Source organism: Strigops habroptila, chromosome 6, assembly GCF_004027225.2.
Source record: "Strigops habroptila isolate Jane chromosome 6, bStrHab1.2.pri, whole genome shotgun sequence".
Lineage (NCBI taxonomy): Eukaryota > Metazoa > Chordata > Aves > Psittaciformes > Psittacidae > Strigops > Strigops habroptila.
This window is the reverse complement of record NC_044282.2, coordinates 48,317,935-48,338,827: the sequence shown is the minus strand read 5'-3', so window position 1 is coordinate 48,338,827 and position 20,893 is coordinate 48,317,935. Positions and strand designations below refer to the sequence as shown.

Sequence of the window (20,893 nt, the reverse complement as noted above, 5' to 3'; positions counted from 1 at the left end):
AATCCATACCATTAATTCAGATTTTTACCTACAGCATAATTGCTTTAACACGAGGGATTATTCACGGGTGTAACATTTCTTCCTTTTCATTTTAGTGTAAGTTGCATTTCTGTATGCCTGATAGTTCTTAGCACAGTTTAGTTTCAGCTCTTTTTCATTTCTCGCAAATTGTTTTCTGTTGTTTTGATAATATGATTTGACAAACCTGTTTGCATTCATTCCATATACCTTTAGTGGTATTTTAAAATAATGTTTAATTTGTGAGTCATGCTGCCCCCTGTGTATTTCAGTCAAAAAAAAAAGGAGATACGTAGGAGTACATAAAATCTCAAAACTCTTGAAATAAATACCCCCCCATACAGAATTTTAATTAAAAACTGTGTTTCTGTTAATACAATTCAAATTAAGCTGTTCAAAGACAATAAACTCTAAAAGAAGAATGAAAATTTTAATAATAATAACTCTTAGAAGATCTTGATAAACCAAATTCTCAGCCTTGTGGAAGTATTGTGTACCTGAAAAAGAGTGAAGTAATCCATCACAGAAGATGAAGTTACCTCATTTAAAACGAGGTCTGGGGTGTAGATGTGGCTGTTATTTCAGATAATCTGAAAATAATAAGATGAATACTTAAGGTTGTATATTGCTGTTTGGATGCTGAGCCGACAAAATGCAGTAAAAATACTGCTTTGTATCTTACTAGAGTCATTAAGAAGCTGAACTGACTTCAAGCTATTAAGCAGGTACATGAGCATTTTTTATTCAATATTTTTTGTATCTAAAGAAGGCATGAAAGATACGAAATATTTACCTTTAGTCAGCATTTCAGCTTTTCAAAAAATACATCCTGCTATGCATTGCAAGCAGTCAGTTACGCAAAGTGATTTACTGTCCTTCCGCTGGCCTGTCCATATAGTGATAATCCTCTACATCTTTTTACTGGCCACTTCTAGTTACGTAGCAGTGTGGCGAAGGAAGAGCTGTCACAGTGCTGGACAGCACTGTTCAGGGTTATGACCAAAAAAAATTAAGAGTATAAGAAATTCTTCCCATTCTGCTTATATTATTTAGTTTCATATGAAATTGCAGACTCTTTTACTTGTTAAGTTGCAGCGGAATGCAGAACCACTTTAAATTGCAGTTCAATGAATAAATTCATTGCATTTGAATCTACAGTGCAGATTGCCTGTTTCACAGCAGATGGGCAGTGGTTTAATGCTGTTGCACCTCAAGGAGGAATGCAAATGTTGATTCCCATTGAAAACAAAAAATAAGGAAAATAATCTTTCTGTAAGAACCAAAGATAGAAAGCCAAACCAGAAGTATTCTTTCCAATAACGATGTTGGCTTATCATAGTTGAGTTTTTAAGCAAAATAATGCCTTGAATTTTGTGGTTTTGCAAGGAATGCAGAGAGTGCTCTCTGGCTCTTTATTTCCTCAGCCTAACATGCCAGCAGGGAATAGTTCACTTTGTAGATAACTAGTGTTTTAAGCTTTAGGTTAACATAAAGAAAGTTCCACAACTGAGGAACCTGTGGGGATGGATACAACTCCTAGGAGACGTGTAGAGGAAGGCTGGGAGTAGACAGGGATGGCCAGGAACAGCAGGCTGTGGGAGTCTTGCTCACTTGCCCTGAAATGGGAGTGTGAAAACCCGGTGTGAACAGGGACAGCCTGTGGGGAGTGGGGGGAGAAACCAGAGGAATTGTGATATATCAGCACAGTTGCAGATCTGTGACCTCTTTGGGATCACAGGGACAAGGTGGCATAGCTTATGACGAGTGCTGTGATGGAAGGATACCAATTTGAGTAGTAAGACTGATGCAGAGTCATGACAAATGCTCACCATGAGGAGGGAGGTTACCTCTGGGCTGAGAGACTTCTCAGTGGCAGAATGACTGTTACAACTCTGATCTGAAGAATCTCCTCTTCCTAAAGAAGTCCAATGGATCCCTGCATAGTTCATGTTTGGGGTTATGTTGTACAAATGTGCGTGGTAGGAGTATAAAAGAAACATCGGAGGTTGCATGTAATTCATTGGTTTTGCATGCAATATGTATTATATATTTGTGGCAAACTGGAAACATGGCTGTATTTATTTAACATTTACATGATGTTAGGCTGAATGGAAGCATCACCAATGGAATGGAACTACCATAAGCAAAAAATCCCTGGACCTTGTTGGCTCAGTGTTTGCTCTGTGAAATGGTTTATTCAGTTAACTGAAGGCCTAAGGCCATTCTAGGTAATGGCATGTTATGTAAAATAATATGATAGCTAAAAAGTAGTACTGAAAGAGCCTAGAATACCAAACAGACTTAAAAACCTAACTCAAAATCCAAAGAACTGGGAGGAGCAAAAGAGAAGGAAAATATTAATGAGTTTGTACTGGGACTCCTTAAATTGGTTTTCATATTAAACTTGAAATTGTCTCTTTTATGTAGAAAATCTACATTGAGCTTGTAGTCCAGAGAAGAGGTTGAACTGTAGCATTTGGATCTGAAACTGATGGTGTTTTAGATCCATGCTTACCTCTGAATTACTCAAATGGGGGGCTCCAGGAAGAGTTGAGAGTGTGAGTACATTATGGCAGCCCTTTCTGACGTCCTGGTTTGTGGTACCTCCTGCGTTCTTGCTAGACATCTTACAATTCTCCCAGAGCTTGCCAATGGATCTGCCAGCACTGAGTAGGTACAGTATAATCATGCTTCTTCAAGTGAAGAAGTTAGTTGGCTCACCAAGTCTGGAGCACCACCATGTGCTGTTTTCACCCTGTGGCTTTTGTGTTTTTCGCTGGAAAGCAAGTAAGTAGCCCTATGGTAATACAGCACTAGCAATGTGTCAGCATTCTGTTAAGTTTTGCTATAGAAGAGTTAATACAGACATTGTGTTTTCAGTCCATTTGGCTTTTAAGAAATTGTGTAACTGCTAATAAGCATCGTGATAGATACAGATGATTCTATGCTACATCATTGGTTTGGTTTATTTCTCTTTCTCAGAAATACCTGTAGTTGAAATAAGAGTTACTGCATGAATACGTTTGTTAATTCACAGATCACATAGAATACATCCAGTGATGATAATTGATCGTTAGTGAATGGGGAAAACAGACACAGAATTTGAAGTGATCTGGTCTAAGTCATAGAGTGAAACCAAATCTCATCATTTTTATAGGTTGCAGATTACTTCTTAATGCAACTTTTCAATCAGTAAATGCCAACTGAGACTTCCCTCTGGGCATTCTCCAGTAAAGAGACAGTTAAGAGACATTTGTGGCAGTTTTGCTCGGATACTTGGAAATTCCATTTCTAAGATTTGGTGGCTTTGTGGATACATACTGTTTCTGAAAGAGTCTTTGAGAAGGTTACAAGCTGAAGTCAGTCTGTGGCATCTATGCCCTGTGATAGAAGAGGGCTGTGGATGGGGCTACAATTGACAGAACTGTGCAAGCACCTCTTCAGCCTTTGGCAGAACTTCTGAGTTTCTTGGAGAAGCATCTGTATTTCAAGGAATTCATCCAAGCAAACATGAAGTTTTCTGAAGAGGGAAAAGCATACCTGACATGGATTCAGAGTAGCAAGTAGAGTTTTAAGAAAGACATCCTGCTTTAAGAAAGATTTATTGGTTTCTGTCTCAGCAGGATTTAGGAAAAGCAGCTCAAGGCCCTAACAAATTATTCTTGATTTCTAAACCCAACAAACCAGAAAGAATAGCCCACTTCAGAAAACTATTGTCTGCTCTAAGATGAACTTCAAATCAGAAATTTTGTTCTATAAAATGTTCTTTATAGAAAGCAAACATTGTGAATGTGTATGTACATAAATAATAAATACAAACATATGATGTCTGGACTAGTAGTATTGTCCTTATAATGTTCATACATAATTTTCCTCTCTCATCCCTATTTTGGGAATCTTACTGTTTATGTAGTAGTTTCCACAGCATGATGAGACCACTGTTGTAGGAAAACCCATGTAGTTATTTTTGTTTAGAGTAATTTAAACATCAAGAAACAGTTTTACAGTTTCTAAGAAACATAGTTGGATTTACAGTTGTCACTGATCTTATGAGACAAAACTTTATAGTTAAGATGCCAGCTGGGCATATACAAAGACTGTTCTAAAAGTATGAGAAATACAGATTTATATGAACTTACATATGTTTTGTAAAAACATACATTTTACATTTCTTTATCTCAAAATGAGAACACACAAAATTTGGAGGAACTAGAAACATTTATTCTCCAAGTTTTAATTAATATTAACAATCCTCAGAAATCGACTAGAGAAAAGAGTGTAATTAAGCAAAGAATTAAATTAATATAGCTACCCACTTGTGCTTTTTAACTGTAAGAAATACATTAATTGCCTAAACATATATAATCTCTTGTTTGAGATCTGGCAGAAAAAGGGAAGAAAGCTTATAAAACTGAAGCACAAGTGATACATCATAAGAAGTCTTTAGAAGAAGCTTAGAACACCATTAATATCTACACAATCTCTTTAATAAATGGAATTTCCACTGATTGTTTACAGATTTCAGTGCTATTATCTCATTCAGTCTTTCTAAGAGATTCTGCTCATGTAAATAAGGATTAGGTGGCAAGGTTAATTATGGTAAAAGAAAAATGATTGTTAAACTTGAGATGAAAATGGCATCTAGAGAATATCTTTTACTCACAGATGCTAAAACAGTTTTGATTAGGACCTGGGATATTCCCAGAAGGTCTTTTCTGGAGGTTGCTATGTGTGCTAGAGAGATCAAACACTGGGTACCAGAGCAGGGCTAACTGCATGTCATGGTTTAAGCCCAGCCAGTAACTCAGAACCACGCAGCCGCTCACTCACTCCCCTCACATTCCCCTCCTACCTCCGAAAGGGATGGGGAGGAGAATTGGAAGAATGTAACTCCCACGAGTTGAGAGAACAGTCCCGTAACTAAGGTACCGTACAAAACCACTACTGCTGCCACCAATAATAATAATGATAAGGGAAATAACAAGGGGAGAGGATACAACTGCTCACCACCCGCCGACCGATACCCAGCCTGACCTGAGCAGTGATCCCTGTGTGCTTGATCAGAGTAAACATTACTTAGCAACAACTAAAAACATTGGTGTGTTACCAGCGTTGTTCTCAGGCTGAAAGTCAAAAACACAGCACTGCACCACCTACTAAGAAGGAGAAAAATGACTGCCACTGCTGAACCCAGGACACTACAGCAGCATAGAAAAAATTGCATTTCCAAGGGAAGTGTAATAATTGAACAAAGTAAGGTGTCTGGTTCAACACAATATTCCCATGTCATATGGATTATCAGATCTATCCCACATGGGAAACTTCTCTTTTCTAAACAGTCACTTTCCTCTTAGAGATAGTCATTCATCTGTCAAGTGCTTAAGAGTTGCTATTGATTTCAACCAGAAATAGGAATGAACTGGGTTTTTAGGGATGAACAGAGCTACTCCTATCCAGTTGTTGCCCACCAGTATTTTAGAATAATTTCAATTAACTTAATCAGAAAGTCAAGGTATTAACTTAATTCCACATCAAAAGAGGTAGTACAGTTGTAGATTGCTGTGAACTTCCAGCAAGGCACAGAGCTGCATTTTCCAAGGTTGCACACTTCGACGATTAAGCCAAAAATCCTTGTGTATTTTAGCTTCTCTTCAGGTATACCTACAGACCTTCCTGTTGTGATCTATTAGACTGAAGTGACCTGTGCAGAGAAGTACAGCTGAGAAGGCATGCAGGGGTGTATAAAGGTCTTACTGTGCTATATGCATGTAATCACTGCAAGTACCCACTGTGGGAACTGCCTGGCATTTGAATAGGCACTTTGCCTGATTGAGGAGACAATCACAACTACACTTCATTAGTAAAGGCTTCCTGAAATTGTTGAAAGAAAATTAGTTATTGCCATAAATACACGTGACCTAAGGACATGAATGTGCTCTTTGAGAAGAGCTCTTATGTGGCTGTCAGGAGGGCACTAGTCAAGCCTCTTAGATGTGTGTGATTAAAAGAAAGAGGCACATCTAGACTTTGTGAGAAGCATTTGCTATGAGTAATTAGAAGAATTAGAAATATATTTTCTATCAATAAATTTAGGTGATTAATATGTATTTTAGAGGTGTGATCTATTTAAATCTGGTGTAACTGAAATATTTTTTATTTCGTTTTGAATGTGTTTGGAAAACCATGTTTGCAAAGTGTCATATGACCCCAACAAATCTGGTGTAGTCAGAGAATTGGTGAAAAGCTCTTTGGATGGTCATTCAATTTATACACTAAAAGACAAATTGTATTTAATATGTCACTCTTGATGGATGTGTTTAACCTTCACAGGTGGAGATTCCTTGGGGAATCTATTCCAGTGTTGTATTAGCCTCACCACTAGCTTCCCAAAAAGTTAACACGATTCTGCCTTGCTGTAATTTAAGCCTATGATATTTACTATTGTCTGCCACTCACGTGAAGTGCAAATTATCCCTTTTCTCATTCCAGAGCTATAAATGTATCTAAAGACTGGTATCTGCTTCCCAGACTGCTGTTTCTTCTTCAGATTAAAACCAGTCTTTTTAATTTTTTCTCGTAAGACGTATCTTCTTGTACTCCAGTTACCATCACAGCTTCTCTAGACTGCTTAGTGGCACACATTTTTAGGGTAAGACATGGAAATTCTTATCCAAAACTGGGAAAAGTGCTTCAGCATAAACAGCCAGTGCAAAGTGGAGGGATTAAATCATGCACTGCTCATACCATCCTCTTTCCCATACCCTTCAGTTTGCAGGAACTCTGGGAGAAGGATTCCCTGGATTCACACACAGAAAACAAAGTCAAGAATCTGAAATGATTTAATGTCCCTTGAAATTAAAAAAGGAATTGTGTAACACTGCCTTTCTGTAACTTTGTGTCCTTTTCAGTGGATTACCTGACGTGGAGTGAGTGCCATCTGGAGGTTAGGAAACATGTAGCTCTGTATGCTTTCATGCTGAAAAACAAAACTCCCATGCTTTATAAATGAAATTTCTTACACGAATAGGAGCTTGAGCCTAACAGATACTGGACATCTGCCACTCAATGTAGAGTTTGTGACCCATAGCAAGACTTGAAGCTGCCCAGTATGTCTCAGAGTAAGGCATGCGAGTGTAATGACTCTCAGTGTTATGTGGTCACCAATAAGTATGTAACCTCTGAGTAGCCTGTGTAGTTTTGGAAGACAATGCAGGGACAAGGAAGGGTGTGATCTGCTCTTTCCTCTCGCTCTTTCAGATGTTTGAAGACAAACAAGTTCCTGGTGCAGTTTTCAGCTCACAGGAGGGAGCAGAAAGCATTTTAGCTGAACAAGATGATGTCTTTTTTAAAAGAGTAGGTTCCTATTTGGTGTCTCTGAACACAGTTGTCTGTCACAATTCACGTCTGCACTGAGTGGAATCAGTCCACTTGGGCTGATGGCATAATATGGTCTTCCTTTTTTAGGTAGCTTAGCTGTCATCTTGAAAGCCTTAATCCTCCAGTTCTTGCTATGTTGAGGAAGCCAGGAGGAGAACTGCTTGGTGCTGTGACTGCAGTGAGGAGAGCTGCTTGGTGCTGTGACTGCAGTGAGTGGGATTTAGCTCTTCTTTCTACAGCATCTTCTTTCTTTCGATTTTTTTTTTTTTCCCCCAAAGACTATTTGGATGTTAACAGGGATCACACTGTTCATACCACCTCTTGTGCTTTTGAACTGGCGAACTGTCTTCTGAGGTCTAATCATAAAAACAAATAGACTTAATTGCAAAACATAACTATGCACGTCTCCACCTCAGTCTGGTGAGAGATTGCCGCCTGTTGCATCAAAGCAATGCTAATGGCTTCTGTGTTGATCTCCACATAGGACTGAGCGTGATCCTGCAGATGCTGCATGCAGTTCAAAAGGCCATAAGTAAGTCACTAACAAAGTTTGCACCTATGTAATGGAGATGCACTGCTGAACAGGCATCAGGTATTGCATTGATTTAGCTTGATGATGGTTTCCCTGGGCAACCACAGATTTTAGGAACTGCGCACCTGTTAAATTCAAGGTTGATGATCCTAAGAGTGTCAGACAGGTTGCTGAGCCAACACTCCTTCAGAGCAAAATGTGAAAGCCTGCTTCCTTGTCAATTAGTTCCCATCAACTAAACCAGAAAAAAAGAGTTAAAAGAAGGGAATTCGAGAGCAGCATATCTAAAGAAACAAAAATGAAAACCACTGTGAAAAATATTTGATCTGTGAAAAAGATTTGGTGTGAAAAATATTTGCTTCCCTCAGCAGGGTGGGGGGTGAAAAAGCACAGAACACATCTCATGTACCTTAAATTTTATTATTTAGAGCAAGCTTAAACATGCAGATGACAGAGCTGATGAATCCTTGGCTAATTACAGGAAATGCAACAAGCTGCTGATTTTATTGCACTGACTTTCAGAACTGAAAACATGTTTTTTATGTTGGGATTCATCTGAGCAGATCTTCATTAATTGTTTATTTTCAGGAGATAAAAATTTAAGGAGAAATTGCCTTTTGGGTGTAATCTTGATCTGTCTGATGTTAGTGGCAACCTTACTGTAGACTGCATGGGAAGATGGATGAGGTCTGTAGTTCTAACCCTCTTTATATGGCTCCACCACCCGAAATAGAAAGAGGTTTGTCTCCTGTGGCATTGTTGGACAACATCCATCTTTGCTCTTGAAAGAAAATCCATGCTAAAGAGTAGTATCGGTCTCTCTGAGAAAAAGATTAGGGAATTTTTTACCTGCTGTGGAGTCTGTTGGCTACAACCATTCAACTTGCTTTGTTACTGTTATATTTTTACCAAAGCACTAGGAAGGCTGGAGCTCACCATCAAGTTTCCTCTTCCGTGCTCCAGTGCTGAAGAAGTAATCCATGTTTACCAAATCCCTGCCAAGGTCAGTATTCATTCGACTGCCAATAACCTGGTTGGTTGAGTTGGGAACTTTGCTTGAGAACACAGGCATATAGTTTGGCAGTGGCTTCTGCTCCCTTTTCTTACCCTGGATAAAACAAAGACCGTTAATAAATTTTCAGAATTACATCTATTCTTGTTACAAAAACTCAAGTTACTGAGATTATTTATAATATCATTTTTGCCTTCGAAGTTAGAATTTGAGCGTACTTAAAAATGTCATACTGAATGTACATGAAAGTGTTGAAGAAATAAAGTAAAACAATTGTTTTCTCCTGTCTTACGTGGGAATAGGGTAACAGGGAAATGAATAATTTTCAAATGTGTTGCATAAAATGTCAGCTGGGACAGAAGTTATCCTGCTCTAGAATGGTCATGAAGTGTGAGGTATTTTGTTTCATTTTTAGTTGAGTGTCTTGAATTTCAGCATGATGACACGATCTTACAAATTTTCTTCTAGGAGGTTGGTTCTTCTTCACTTGTCTTTCTATGGAGTTGCTAATACTGAAACAGGTTGAACACATGCATGTGCTGTATTTCTTTGTTGCACAGGTAGCAGATGAAAGACACTTCAGTTGTCTTTTATTTTTCCTAAAGATTTTAGTCTTATAGCATTTGCCAATTACACCTAAGTATGCTTCAATTTTAAATACTAGCCTAGCTCAAATGGATGAAAACTGAAAAGAGCCTGGATTACAGTTGAATGTTTGTTCAAAGCTTACCATTTGGTCATAGTCCTTTAGGAAACTCCAGTTCTGGTACCTTGAAATAGAAGTGAAAAATGGCAGTGTAAAATTGTCTGTCTTTAGCTATAATAGTTAATGTGGGCCATATTTGAATGCCTACTTAACTGCTCAGTTTGACACTTAAAACCCAGCTCTTACACCTGCAAACTCTTTGCACAGAAACCTGTCTCTTCTATGGTGAAGTCCAGGGATTTTTTTATTCCTATAGAGAGCTCATACTATATGAGGAATGGGGCTTTTTTTGCTAAAGGAAGATGAGGATATCATGTCCACAGTGTATTCCTTGTGCAAATGCAGATGAATAAGAAAAGTCCTGAGTCACTCTAGCAAACTTTTGACCCATGCCTTGAGAAAGACACAGATTCTTATTTTTTAAGTGACCAATTCTCTGCTGGCCAAAGTCCCTGGTGGGAATTCCCAGAGTTGTATTTGCTGCAGGCAAATGCCCACAGGAGTATTTTGTGCAGATAGGCAGCTGTGCTGGGAGCAAACTGAGTCAGAAGACCTGAGTTTTGCTCTTCAGCTCAGTTCTATACCTGGTGTGAGACTACAGGGCAAGTCCTTTCATTTTCTGTCCTTTGCTTTCCCTGGCCGGAAATTGAGAAAACAGAAGTTCACCTGCCATTGTAAAAGTGCAGTGAGGTCAAGAGAGAAAGCAGCTGCCTACAGCTGTATTTGCAGGAGGGCTCAAGAGTCACCAGGGTTAACTCTCGGAGCGGGTTACCTGTGTCTATACAGTGCTGCTTCTAAGCTCATCGGTCTTGTGCTGAATGTACATCCTTCTAAGTTGAGCTCATCTGTATAGCAAAGCCATGTACCCTGTGGAGCTAGGAGCATTGAATTTCTGTGCTGCACTGCCCTGTCCAGTGCATATATACCCTAAGTGCACGTAAAAGCTAGTTTATGATTGTTGTGTTTGTCACTATACCTTTTGGTATACCAACACAGCACAGAAGTCCTAAAATTTTTTATCTTACTATGCCAGCTACTATTTGAACATACAGATTTGGGTGTTACTGGATGGTGTTAATTACTGAGAAATGCTTGGGTCTCAGATATTTACCTATATCCACTTTAAGTCAGACCACCAACACAGCAGGCTTTCCCCATCATCATTTTTGGTAGGGGGATGTAGAGCTGAAGGACAGTTCTCTGCAGGCTGTAGCATTTGTAGTGTACTGATACTGTCAGTACACTAGGCTTTAGCCATCTGTCCTTCACATGCCTGTCCTACCCTTTTACAAGAGTTTCTGTCTTTGTAGCTAAGATTGCAGAGCAGAACATGCATCAGCTGTATGATGTGCTCTCTTACTTACCCATGAAAGTGAGTTTGCACCACTATCCCTGACTGTGAACCCCAGGGGGCAGATACAAAGTCCCTTCTGCTGCCTTAGCTAGGGAACAGGTATGGAACACGCTGGGCCCATTTGGCAAGAGTCTGAATGCACAGCTGGAGGAGAGTAACATTGCCACCATGGGCCTGGCTTTGCAAGAGTCCTGGCTCAGCCTTTCCCTCAGGTAAAAGAAGTCAGACAAGATTGAAAATGCATCTCTGGGGAAATAAGAGCTGTGATTTGCATCTCCTCCAGAAGTCTGAGGAGGATGAGGGTTTTCAGATGGTTTCTTTTCCCATTCTAAAAATTCCTGAGAGTGGTGTTCTTTTTCCTTTCTTTCCTTTAACTTGTCTAGTGCACAGTGGGAGCTGGAACTGGTTTTATTTTTACCAAGGATATTCTTCTAATAGGCATATTCATGCTGTGTACTGAAGTACGAGCATAAACACTCAAGATATGTGGCAGAGACAGAAAGGATCTTAATTTCAAGTTCCTTAAGGTCACTTGTCGTGGTTTGAGCCCAGCCGGTAACTCAGAACCACACAGCCGCTCGCTCACTCCCCCCCTTCCTCCCCCCGCTCCCGGAGGGATGGGGAGGAGAATCGGAAGAATGTAACTCCCACGGGTTGAGATAAGAGCAGTCCCGCAACTAAGGTATAATACAAAACCACTACTGCTACCACCAGTGATAATAATGATTAGTGAAATAACAAGGGGAGAGGACACAATTGCTCACCACCCGCCGACTGATACCGAGCCCGACCTGAGCAGTGATCTGGGTCTTCCGGGTAACTCCCCCCGGTTTATATACTGGGCATGACGTGCTGTGGTATGGAATACCCCTTTGGCCAGCTTGGGTCAGGTGTCCTGTCTCTGCTTCCTCCCGGCTTCCCCTCCTCCCTGGCAAAGCATGAGTCTGAGAAAGTCCTTGGTTGGAATAAACATTACTTAGCAACAACTAAAAACATCAGTGTTATCAGCGTTGTTCCCAGGCTGAAAGTTAAAAAACACAGCACTGCACCAGCTACTAAGAAGGAGAAAAATGACTGCTATAGCTGAACCCAGGACAGTATCCACCCCTTATTCCATACCATTCACGTCATGCTCAGATCCCACATCTCTCAGCACACCATCACCCCTGTCCCATATATACACATATATATACACCCACACCCCCACACAGAGAAAGATATCATTGCCTAGTCCATGGACCAATCCCTGTAAAATTGCTGAACTCATCCAGTCCATGATGTCAGGCTCCATCTCTCGTAATAGTCTTTCAGGGCAGGAGGGACGGTACGTAGTGTTGGGTTGTTGCCTGCTGATGATACCGCCAAACTCATCTGGTCACTGCTGAGCTCGTCTGGTTTCCTCAAAATTCATTCTTTGTTAAGGTGATGATCGGAGGGAAGTCAGGGTCAATTGCTGGCGACCTGAAGATATCTAGCTGGTGGGCTATAAAAGTGTTATAGAGCAGGCAACAGCGTACAATTGAGTTCATTGGCTGTTTTCCCCCAAAATCAAATCCCCTTGAGGTACACATCGGACTTCCCCATCTTCCCGCATTACCCACCAAGTATATCCAGGTCCCTGAGCAAAAGCAACCCCACGAGTGGGTTTGCCTTTACCTGAAGCAGGAATAACCCAGACTGTCTTCCCCAACAAATTCTTTATGTGCACCACAGGAACTTTATCCTCCTCTACAGTACGTAAAAGTTCTGATTGGGCTGGGCCAGCCCTGTTGGCAGATCCCCTACTTTTGACCAACCAGGTGGCTTTTGGTAAATGTGTATCCCAGTGTTTGAAAGTCCCACCACCCATTGCTCTCAGTGTAGTTTTTAACAGCCCATTGTACCGTTCGATTTTCCCAGAGGCTGGTGCATGGTAGGGGATGTGATATACCCACTCAATGCCATGCTCTTTGGCCCAAGTGTCTATGAGGTTGTTCCGGAAATGAGTCCCATTGTCTGACTCAATTCTCTCTGGGGTGCCGTGTCGCCACACGACTTGTTTCTCAAGGCCCAGGATAGTGTTCTGGGCAGTGGCGTGGGACACAGCGTATGTTTCCAGCCAGCCGGTGGTTGCTTCCACCATGGTAAGCACATAGCGCTTGCCTTGGCGGGTTGGTGGGAGTGTGATATAGTCAATCTGCCAGGCCTCCCCATACTTGTACTTCAGCCATCGTCCTCCATACCAGAGAGGCTTTAACCGCTTGGCTTGCTTAATTGCAGCACATGTTTCACATTCGTGAATAACCTGGGCAATAGTGTCCATCGTTAAGTCCACCCCTCGATCACGAGCCCATCTATATGTTGCATCTCTGCCTTGATGGCCTGAGGTGTCATGGGCCCACCGGGCTAAAAATAATTCACCCTTATGTTGCCAATCCAAGTCCATCTGAGCCACTTTAATCTTAGCAGCTTTATCCACTTGCTGGTTGTTCTGGTGTTCCTCAGTGGCCCGACTCTTGGGTACATGAGCATCTACGTGGCGTACCTTCACCACCAGGTTCTGCACCCGAGCAGCGATATCTTGCCACAATGCAGCAGCCCAGATGGGTTTACTTCTGCGTTGCCAGTTGCTCTGCTTCCATTGCTGCAACCACCCCCACAGGGCATTTGCCACCATCCATGAGTCAGTATAGAGATAAAGTACTGGCCATTTTTCTCGTTTAGCAATGTCCAAGGCCAGCTGGATGGCTTTCACCTCTGCAAACTGACTCGATTCACCCTCTCCCTCAGCAGTTTCTGCAACTTGTCGCAGGGGACTCCACACAGCTGCCTTCCATCTCCGATGCTTTCCCACAATACGGCAGGACCCATCAGTAAACAAGGCATATTGCTTTTCACTCTCTGACAGTTCATTATATGGTGGGGCCTCTTCAGCACGCGTCACCTCCTCTTCTGGTGACATCCCAAAATCTTTGCCCTCTGGCCAGTCCATGATGACTTCTAGAATTCCTGGATGACTGGGATTTCCTATTCGAGCTCGTTGTGTAATTAGTGCAGCCCACTTACTCCATGTAGCATCAGTTGCATGATGTGTAGAGGAGACCTGCCTTTGAACATCCAGCCCAGCACAGGCAACCGGGGTGCCAGGAGGAGCTGCGCTTCAGTTCCTATCACTTCTGAGGCAGCTCGAACCCCTTCATAGGCTGCCAGTATCTCTTTTTCAGTGGGAGTGTAGCTGGCCTCGGATCCTTTATATCCCCGACTCCAAAAGCCAAGGGGTCGACCTCGAGTCTCCCCTGGAGCTTTCTGCCAGAGGCTCCAGGTAGGACCATTCTCCCCAGCTGCGGTATAGAGCACATTTTTCACATCTGGCCCGGCCTGGACTGGTCCAAGGGCTACTGCATGAACTATTTCTCGTTTAATTTGTTCAAAGGCTTGTTGTTGCTCAGGGCCCCATTTGAAATCATTCTTCTTCCGGGTCACGTGGTAGAGAGGGCTTACAATCAGACTGTAATTTGGGATGTGCATTCTCCAGAACTCCACAACACCTAAGAAAGCTTGTGTTTCTTTCTTGTTAGTTGGTGGAGACATTGCTGTTATCTTGTTGATCACGTCTGTGGGGATCTGGCGGCGTCCATCTTGCCATTTTATTCCCAAAAATTGAATCTCCTGTGCAGGTCCCTTGACCTTATTCCATTTTATGGCAAAACCGGCCTTCAGCAGGATTTGGATTATCTTCCTCCCTTTCTCAAAAGCTTCTTCTGCTGTATCACCCCACACGATGATGTCATCAATGTATTGCAGGAGTTCTGGAGCTTTCCCCTGTTCCAGTGCAGTCTGGATCAATCCATGGCAGATGGTAGGGCTGTGTTTCCACCCCTGGGGCAGTCGGTTCCAAGTGTACTGGACGCCCCTCCAAGTGAAAGCAAACTGTGGCCTGCATTCTGCTGCCAAAGGGATTGAGAAAAATGCATTGGCAATGTCAATTGTGGCATACCACTTGGCTGCCTTTGACTCCAGTTCATATTGAAGTTCTAACATGTCCGGTACGGCAGCACTCAATGGTGGTGTGACTTCGTTCAGGCCACGATAGTCTACTGTTATTCTCCACTCTCCATTAGACTTTTGCACTGGCCATATGAGGCTATTAAAGGGTGAGCGGGTCCTGCTGATCACTCCTTGGCTCTCCAGTCTACGGATCAGCTTATGGATGGGAATCAAGGAGTCTCGGTTGGTGCGATATTGCCGCCGGTGCACTGTTGTGGTCGCAATTGGCACTTGTTGTTCTTCGACCTTCAGCAACCCCACAACAGAAGGATCCTCTGAGAGACCGGGTAAGGTGGACAGCTGCTTAATTTCCTCTGTCTCCAAGGCAGCGATACCAAAAGCCCATCTATACCCTTTTCGGTCTTTGAAGTACCCTCTCCTGAGATAGTCTATGGCAAGGATGCATGGAGCCCCTGGACCAGTTACAATGGGGTGCTTTTGCCACTTCCTCCCAGTCAGGCTGATTTCAGCTTCCAGCATAGTTAACGCTTGGGATCCTCCTGTCACTCCAGAAATAGAAATGGGTTTCACCCCTTGATACCTTGATGGCATCAGAGTACACTGTGCACCGGTATCTACTAGAGCCTTATACTTCTGTGGGACTGATGTGCCAGGCCATCTGATCCACACAGTCCAGTAAACCCGATTATCCCTCTCCTCCACCTGGCCGGAGGCAGGGCCCCTCTAATAGTGATCACAAAATTCTCCACTTCTGTCTTGTAGAAAGGGATTAGTATTCCTTATCACAGGAGCTGGAGTAAAATCAGCTCTTTCACTCCATCTGGGAAACTGCTTGTCAGAGGCTGGAGCAGCGGCTTTCCTGGGAGCATCATCCTTGACCATTGTTCTCCTCTTCAGTTCACGCACCCGTTGCTCCAGAGCTGAAGTAGGTTTTCCATCCCACTTTCTCATGTCTTCTCCGTGATCCCGCAGGTAAAACCATAGGGTGGCCCGTGGCGTGTACCTCCTATATTTTCTGTCTTGAGCAGTAGGGCGCCTTCTGTTAATAGCTGAGACATGGGTTGGTATGCGTGGGGAGCTGGATAGATCGGATAAATCGTCTCTCAATTGTTTGAACTCCTGGGACAGTTTTTCCACAGCTGAAATGATGGAAGGGGTGAGATTGTCTTCGAACTCTTGGAGTTGACGAATCAGGCAATCCACTGTTGGTGATATTCCGTCATTCCAGGTCATTGATGCCAATGTGTGGGCAGATGATGATGGTGCACTCCATGTAAGTTTCCGCCACATGGGTGGTGTACATTCGACTTCATCTGGATCTATGGATGTGTTCCTGGCATCCGGCCTACGATAGATCATCTCTGTAATGGCTGATTCCCTCAGGGACTGGATGCCTTTCTCTATCGTGGTCCAGTTGGCTGAGCGACTCGTAATATCGTCTTTGTAGGGAAACCTTTCCTTCACAGCTGCCAGGAGCCGCCTCCAAAGACTGAGGGCTCGCTTCTCTCTTGCAATCGCTTTGTCAGTTCCTCCTTCCTTAGCAAGTGATCCCAGCTGCTTGGCTTCCCTACCTTCTAGTTCGTGACCGTCGGCCCCATTGTCCCAGCACCGGAGCAACCAGGTGACAATGTGCTCCCCTGGAAGACGGGTGAAATCTTTTCGCATATTCCGCAGTTCAGTTGAGGTCCGGGGTCGAGAAGTGACCTCTTCTTCTTCTTCCTCTTCCTCTGACCCACGTAGTAGTAACTCTTGTTCAGATGCTGTTGCATGTAGTAATGGCATTGGGTCTTCATCTTTCTTCGCTTCGCGGGTTGCTCTTTGTGCCTTTCGTTTGCTTTTGCTTACAGGGGCAACAGACATTGTCACAAACTGGCCATTTGGTTTAGCTGCAGTGTTTGTCACTGTGGTTGGAGTGGCTGCAGTGCCTGCCACTAGGATTGGAGTGGTTGCAATGTCTATTGCTGGGGTTGGTGCAGGTGTTGTGCTTGGGAGTTGAGTAACACCAACAGCTGCATTGTCTGTTGCTGTTGGGGTTTGAATAGCTACTGTGCATGTCACTGGGGTTGGTGTAGCTGCGGTGCTTGGAGTAGCCATATTGTCTGTTGCTGTCGGGGTTTGACTAGCTACTGTGCTTGTCACTGGGGTTGGTGTGGCTGTGGTGCTTGGAGTAGCCACATTGTCTGTTGCTGTCGGGGTTTGAGTAGCTGTTGTGCTTGTCACTGGGGTTGGTGTAACTGCTGTATTTGAAGTTGGAGTAGTTGCGTTGTCTGTTGTGGTCAGGGTTTGAGTAGCTGTTGTGCTTGTCACTGGGGTTGATGTAGCTGCTGTACTTGGAGTAGCTGTGTTGTCTGTTGTGGTCAGGGTCTGAGTAGCTGCTGTGCTTGTAGTTGGCATAGCTGCGTTGTCTGTTGCTTTGCCATCAGATCCAGAGACATTTTTTTCCCTTTGAAGGTGCTGGATAGTGTTGAGCAGGGCTCTGTAGGCATAGGCCAAGCCCCAGCACGTTGCCATGATTTGTCCCTCTCTGGTATAACCAGGACAACAGCACATCTCGTTTAAGTGTTTTACTAGTTTTTCCGGATGTTGCACTTGTTCAGTGGTGAAGTTCCAAAGCACTGGAGGGGCCCACTGGCCTAGATACTTGCCCATACTATCCCACACACCCTGCCACTCATAACTGTCCAGCCTCAGGGAAAATCTCCTGGTGGTCCTCCTATATCGTTGTCTAACCCTAGACCAGATTCGAACCTGATACTGCTGAATTTTTGAGATTAAACGAAATAGGATGTTCCTACGACGGGATGGCCGTGGGTAAAACACACTCCGTATGTTTGCCAACATGCTGATCCCCAGCACAATCAGCAGGCAGGTTTCAAGGGTACTCAAAGGCCATCCAAAACCTTCAGAACTCTCAACTGCTGTTGCAAATAGGGTGGTGGGGGAACGGGGGGTGAAAGAGAATGCTTCCTTCGTAATTTTACCCCCCGAGGAGAAAAAAAAGATATGCAATTGCTAAAATATTTCATTATATACCTCCCAATGTATAGAGGTGATGGCCACGCTGGAAGCACAAACCAGACCAGTTTCATGGTCAATGAGTCTATTGTATTACAAGTCATTACCATGAAGTACAGTGAAACAAGAACCTTAGCCCAGGCCCCCCAGCCGATAAACACTAAAACAGCAAATAGTGGCTGTAAGTAAGGTACAACATGCTGAAACTCTGAGATCAAGCGCAACAAGTCTGAGAGCCAAATAATCACCATTGTGACGAGTAGTAACAATGAATGCTTATCACAAATATGATTAAACACACTCTGGTCAGATCTGTCGTTATCTCAACCTTTCGTGCCCCACGTTGGGCGCCAAAAAGAACTGTCGTGGTTTGAGCCCAGCCGGTAACTCAGAACCACACAGCCGCTCGCTCACTCCCCCCCTTCCTCCCCCCGCTCCCGGAGGGATGGGGAGGAGAATCGGAAGAATGTAACTCCCACGGGTTGAGATAAGAGCAGTCCCGCAACTAAGGTATAATACAAAACCACTACTGCTACCACCAGTGATAATAATGATTAGTGAAATAACAAGGGGAGAGGATACAATTGCTCACCACCCGCCGACCGATAGCCAGCCCGACCCGAGCAATGATCTGGGCCTTCCGGGCAACTCCTCCCGGTTTATATACTGGGCATGACGTGCTGTGGTATGGAATACCCCTTTGGCTAGTTTGGGTCAGGTGTCCTGTCTCTGCTTCCTCCCGGCTTCCCCTCCTCCGTGGCAAAGCATGAGACTGAGAAAGTCCTTGGTTGGAATAAACATTACTTAGCAACAACTAAAAACATCAGTGTTATCAGAGTTGTTCCCAGGCTGAAAGTTAAAAAACACAGCACTGCACCAGCTACTAAGAAGGAGAAAAATGACTGCTATAGCTGAACCCAGGACATCACTATACACAGTTAAAGCTTAGGTTGTATGTGTGCAGTTCAGTCTGCTCAAACACTGTAACAATGGGGCATGGTCAGTAGATTTACAGATTGGGAATACAAAATTGCATTTTGGCAGAACACTCTGTTCAGCTCCCATTTCAGCCATTTCCAAGAATATGAGAAGAGGTGATAGCATCAGTGTGGCTGCAATAAATTATAAAGGTTGGCACATTTAAATCTTCATTCTGGAAATTTCTATAAAGCTAAAAGATACTTAGCATGCAATTCTTTGCATCCCTTTCAGCTTAAGTCCAGCATGCCAGGAGATACTAGGATAGATTTTTTCCAGAGAAGGAAAACAGAGATAATAGGGTCTGATCCAAAGTCCCTGGAGAAGAAAATTTCCTTTCATAGTATAGGGTTGAGGTCAAGCCCCAAGGCTGTCAGGGAGCATTAGTACCAATGTCAAGATGAGTAGAAGAGGCATGAACTGGAGCAAGTGACTTACCAGATTTTTCTTCCTCTCTGTTCAGCCTCCACAGACTCTCTCCAGATCTTATCCTGTTGAACCTGGTCCTGCTGCAGTGCTGCCTGCTCATCTGCCCGGGCCCGAGTAGCCGGTTGTGTGACAGATCTTCTGGGCTGGGTGCTGCTAAGAGACGCAGATGGAGCTGAGGCTGGTTGCCCCAGAGATGTGGTTGCTGGTTGCTGAGACCTAACCGAGGTATTTCTCCTGAATCCAGAACCCTTTTCCAACTTGTCCATTTTGAGACTCACTGTATCCCTAGTATCATTAGGTATATCGTGACTGTTATGAATGTTAAACCTATTTTTGAACTTTCAAAGCTCCTTCTCTCCTAAGTTTTCTTTTAGCTGCTGATTTGGAGTGCTTTCAGAAGAATAAGGTGCACGGCAGTACTGACAGGCAATGCTCAGTGCTGTTTTACTTCCTTCTTATTTAATGTTCATTTCCTACTGCTTTATGTTGCTTTGTTGCTTGAATGCTGAGGCAGTTCTCATGGTAACAGCAATTTTGTAAGAAACGACTGTTACTGAAAGCCATCCAATCCCCAGCTGTAATCAGCAAACTCCCCGTTTACGAGGTGATTACTGCTGCTGGCAGCTGAGACCACCCTCTATTCAAATTCCTCAGAACAATAAAGTCTGCCTTAGTAGCAAAGGGTGCTGTGGAGATTGCTGCTGGGTATGTCAGAAGGACTTTTGTTGTGGTTATGTAGCAGAAGTAAAACCTGAAACCTGCCGGTTTCCCTGGTATGTTTATTGGAAACAAGTCTGACTTGTGAATATTTAGCAGAAAGGGAGCAGAGACCCAGTGGGGCAGCTGCTGGGGCCTTGAAATACATTTTGGACAGAGCTTGTTTGTTGAAAATAAGATATTTTAACGAATCTGTGGTGAAATCTCCTGATTTTTAGATTAAAAAAAAAGAGCAGCCAGAGATCACCAAAAGTCCCTTTTAAGTACTTAGAGATTTCTGCAGAAGGTATTAAGCAACTAAAAGTAGTTCTTAAGTAACTATTAGCATAATATATGGTTATTAGCATGCAAAGTGAGAATTTTCAAAACAGTGTCCAAAATGCCAGCGTTTATCTTTACAGTCAGCCTGTTAGGTTTCTGTGGTATGAAGTCACTTCCTCAAGTATGTGTGACCTTGCAGGAAAATGGAGTATTTCAGTTCCTCTGAAATTCTTGACTGACTTGTTTTTGAGTAGTGTGGATTAGCTCCAGATGAATTCTAGCCTCTTGCTTCATCTTTGTGGTAAAGGCCAATGAACTTTGAATCTACTTTTTTAGGGAATTTTGGCAAACTTATTTGCTTGCAGTGTCGAGAAATGCATGCCGAATTTGGCAAAAAATTTCTTTAAAATAGTTGCAAGTATGCAACAATCCAAACACTTCATGTATACATATTTGAGCATGAAATACTTCTATAATTGGAAAAATTATTCTGATTTGAAGATTGTA

The 20,893-nt window shown here is 43.0% G+C and overlaps 1 protein-coding gene across 2 annotated transcripts; it reads right to left on the bottom strand.

Annotated features, from left to right (window-relative positions):
• Positions 1-8,328: 8,328 nt before the first annotated feature.
• On the bottom strand, positions 8,329-19,953 carry C6H2orf50 (chromosome 6 C2orf50 homolog). 2 transcript variants are annotated; one of them, XM_030489266.1, is made up of 4 exons: positions 19,418-19,953; positions 9,670-9,709; positions 8,837-9,035; positions 8,329-8,748 (listed from the first exon to the last, which is right to left on the bottom strand). In XM_030489266.1, the coding sequence occupies exons 1-3, from the start codon at positions 19,672-19,674 to the stop codon at positions 8,844-8,846; spliced, it is 489 nt and encodes a 162-aa protein (XP_030345126.1). In that variant the 5' UTR covers positions 19,675-19,953; the 3' UTR covers positions 8,329-8,748; positions 8,837-8,843. The 2 variants fall into 2 exon arrangements, with proteins under 2 accessions (XP_030345126.1, XP_030345125.1); XM_030489265.1 differs by having other exon boundaries at positions 8,864-9,035; positions 19,418-19,940.
• Between the last annotated feature and the right edge of the window lie 940 nt (positions 19,954-20,893).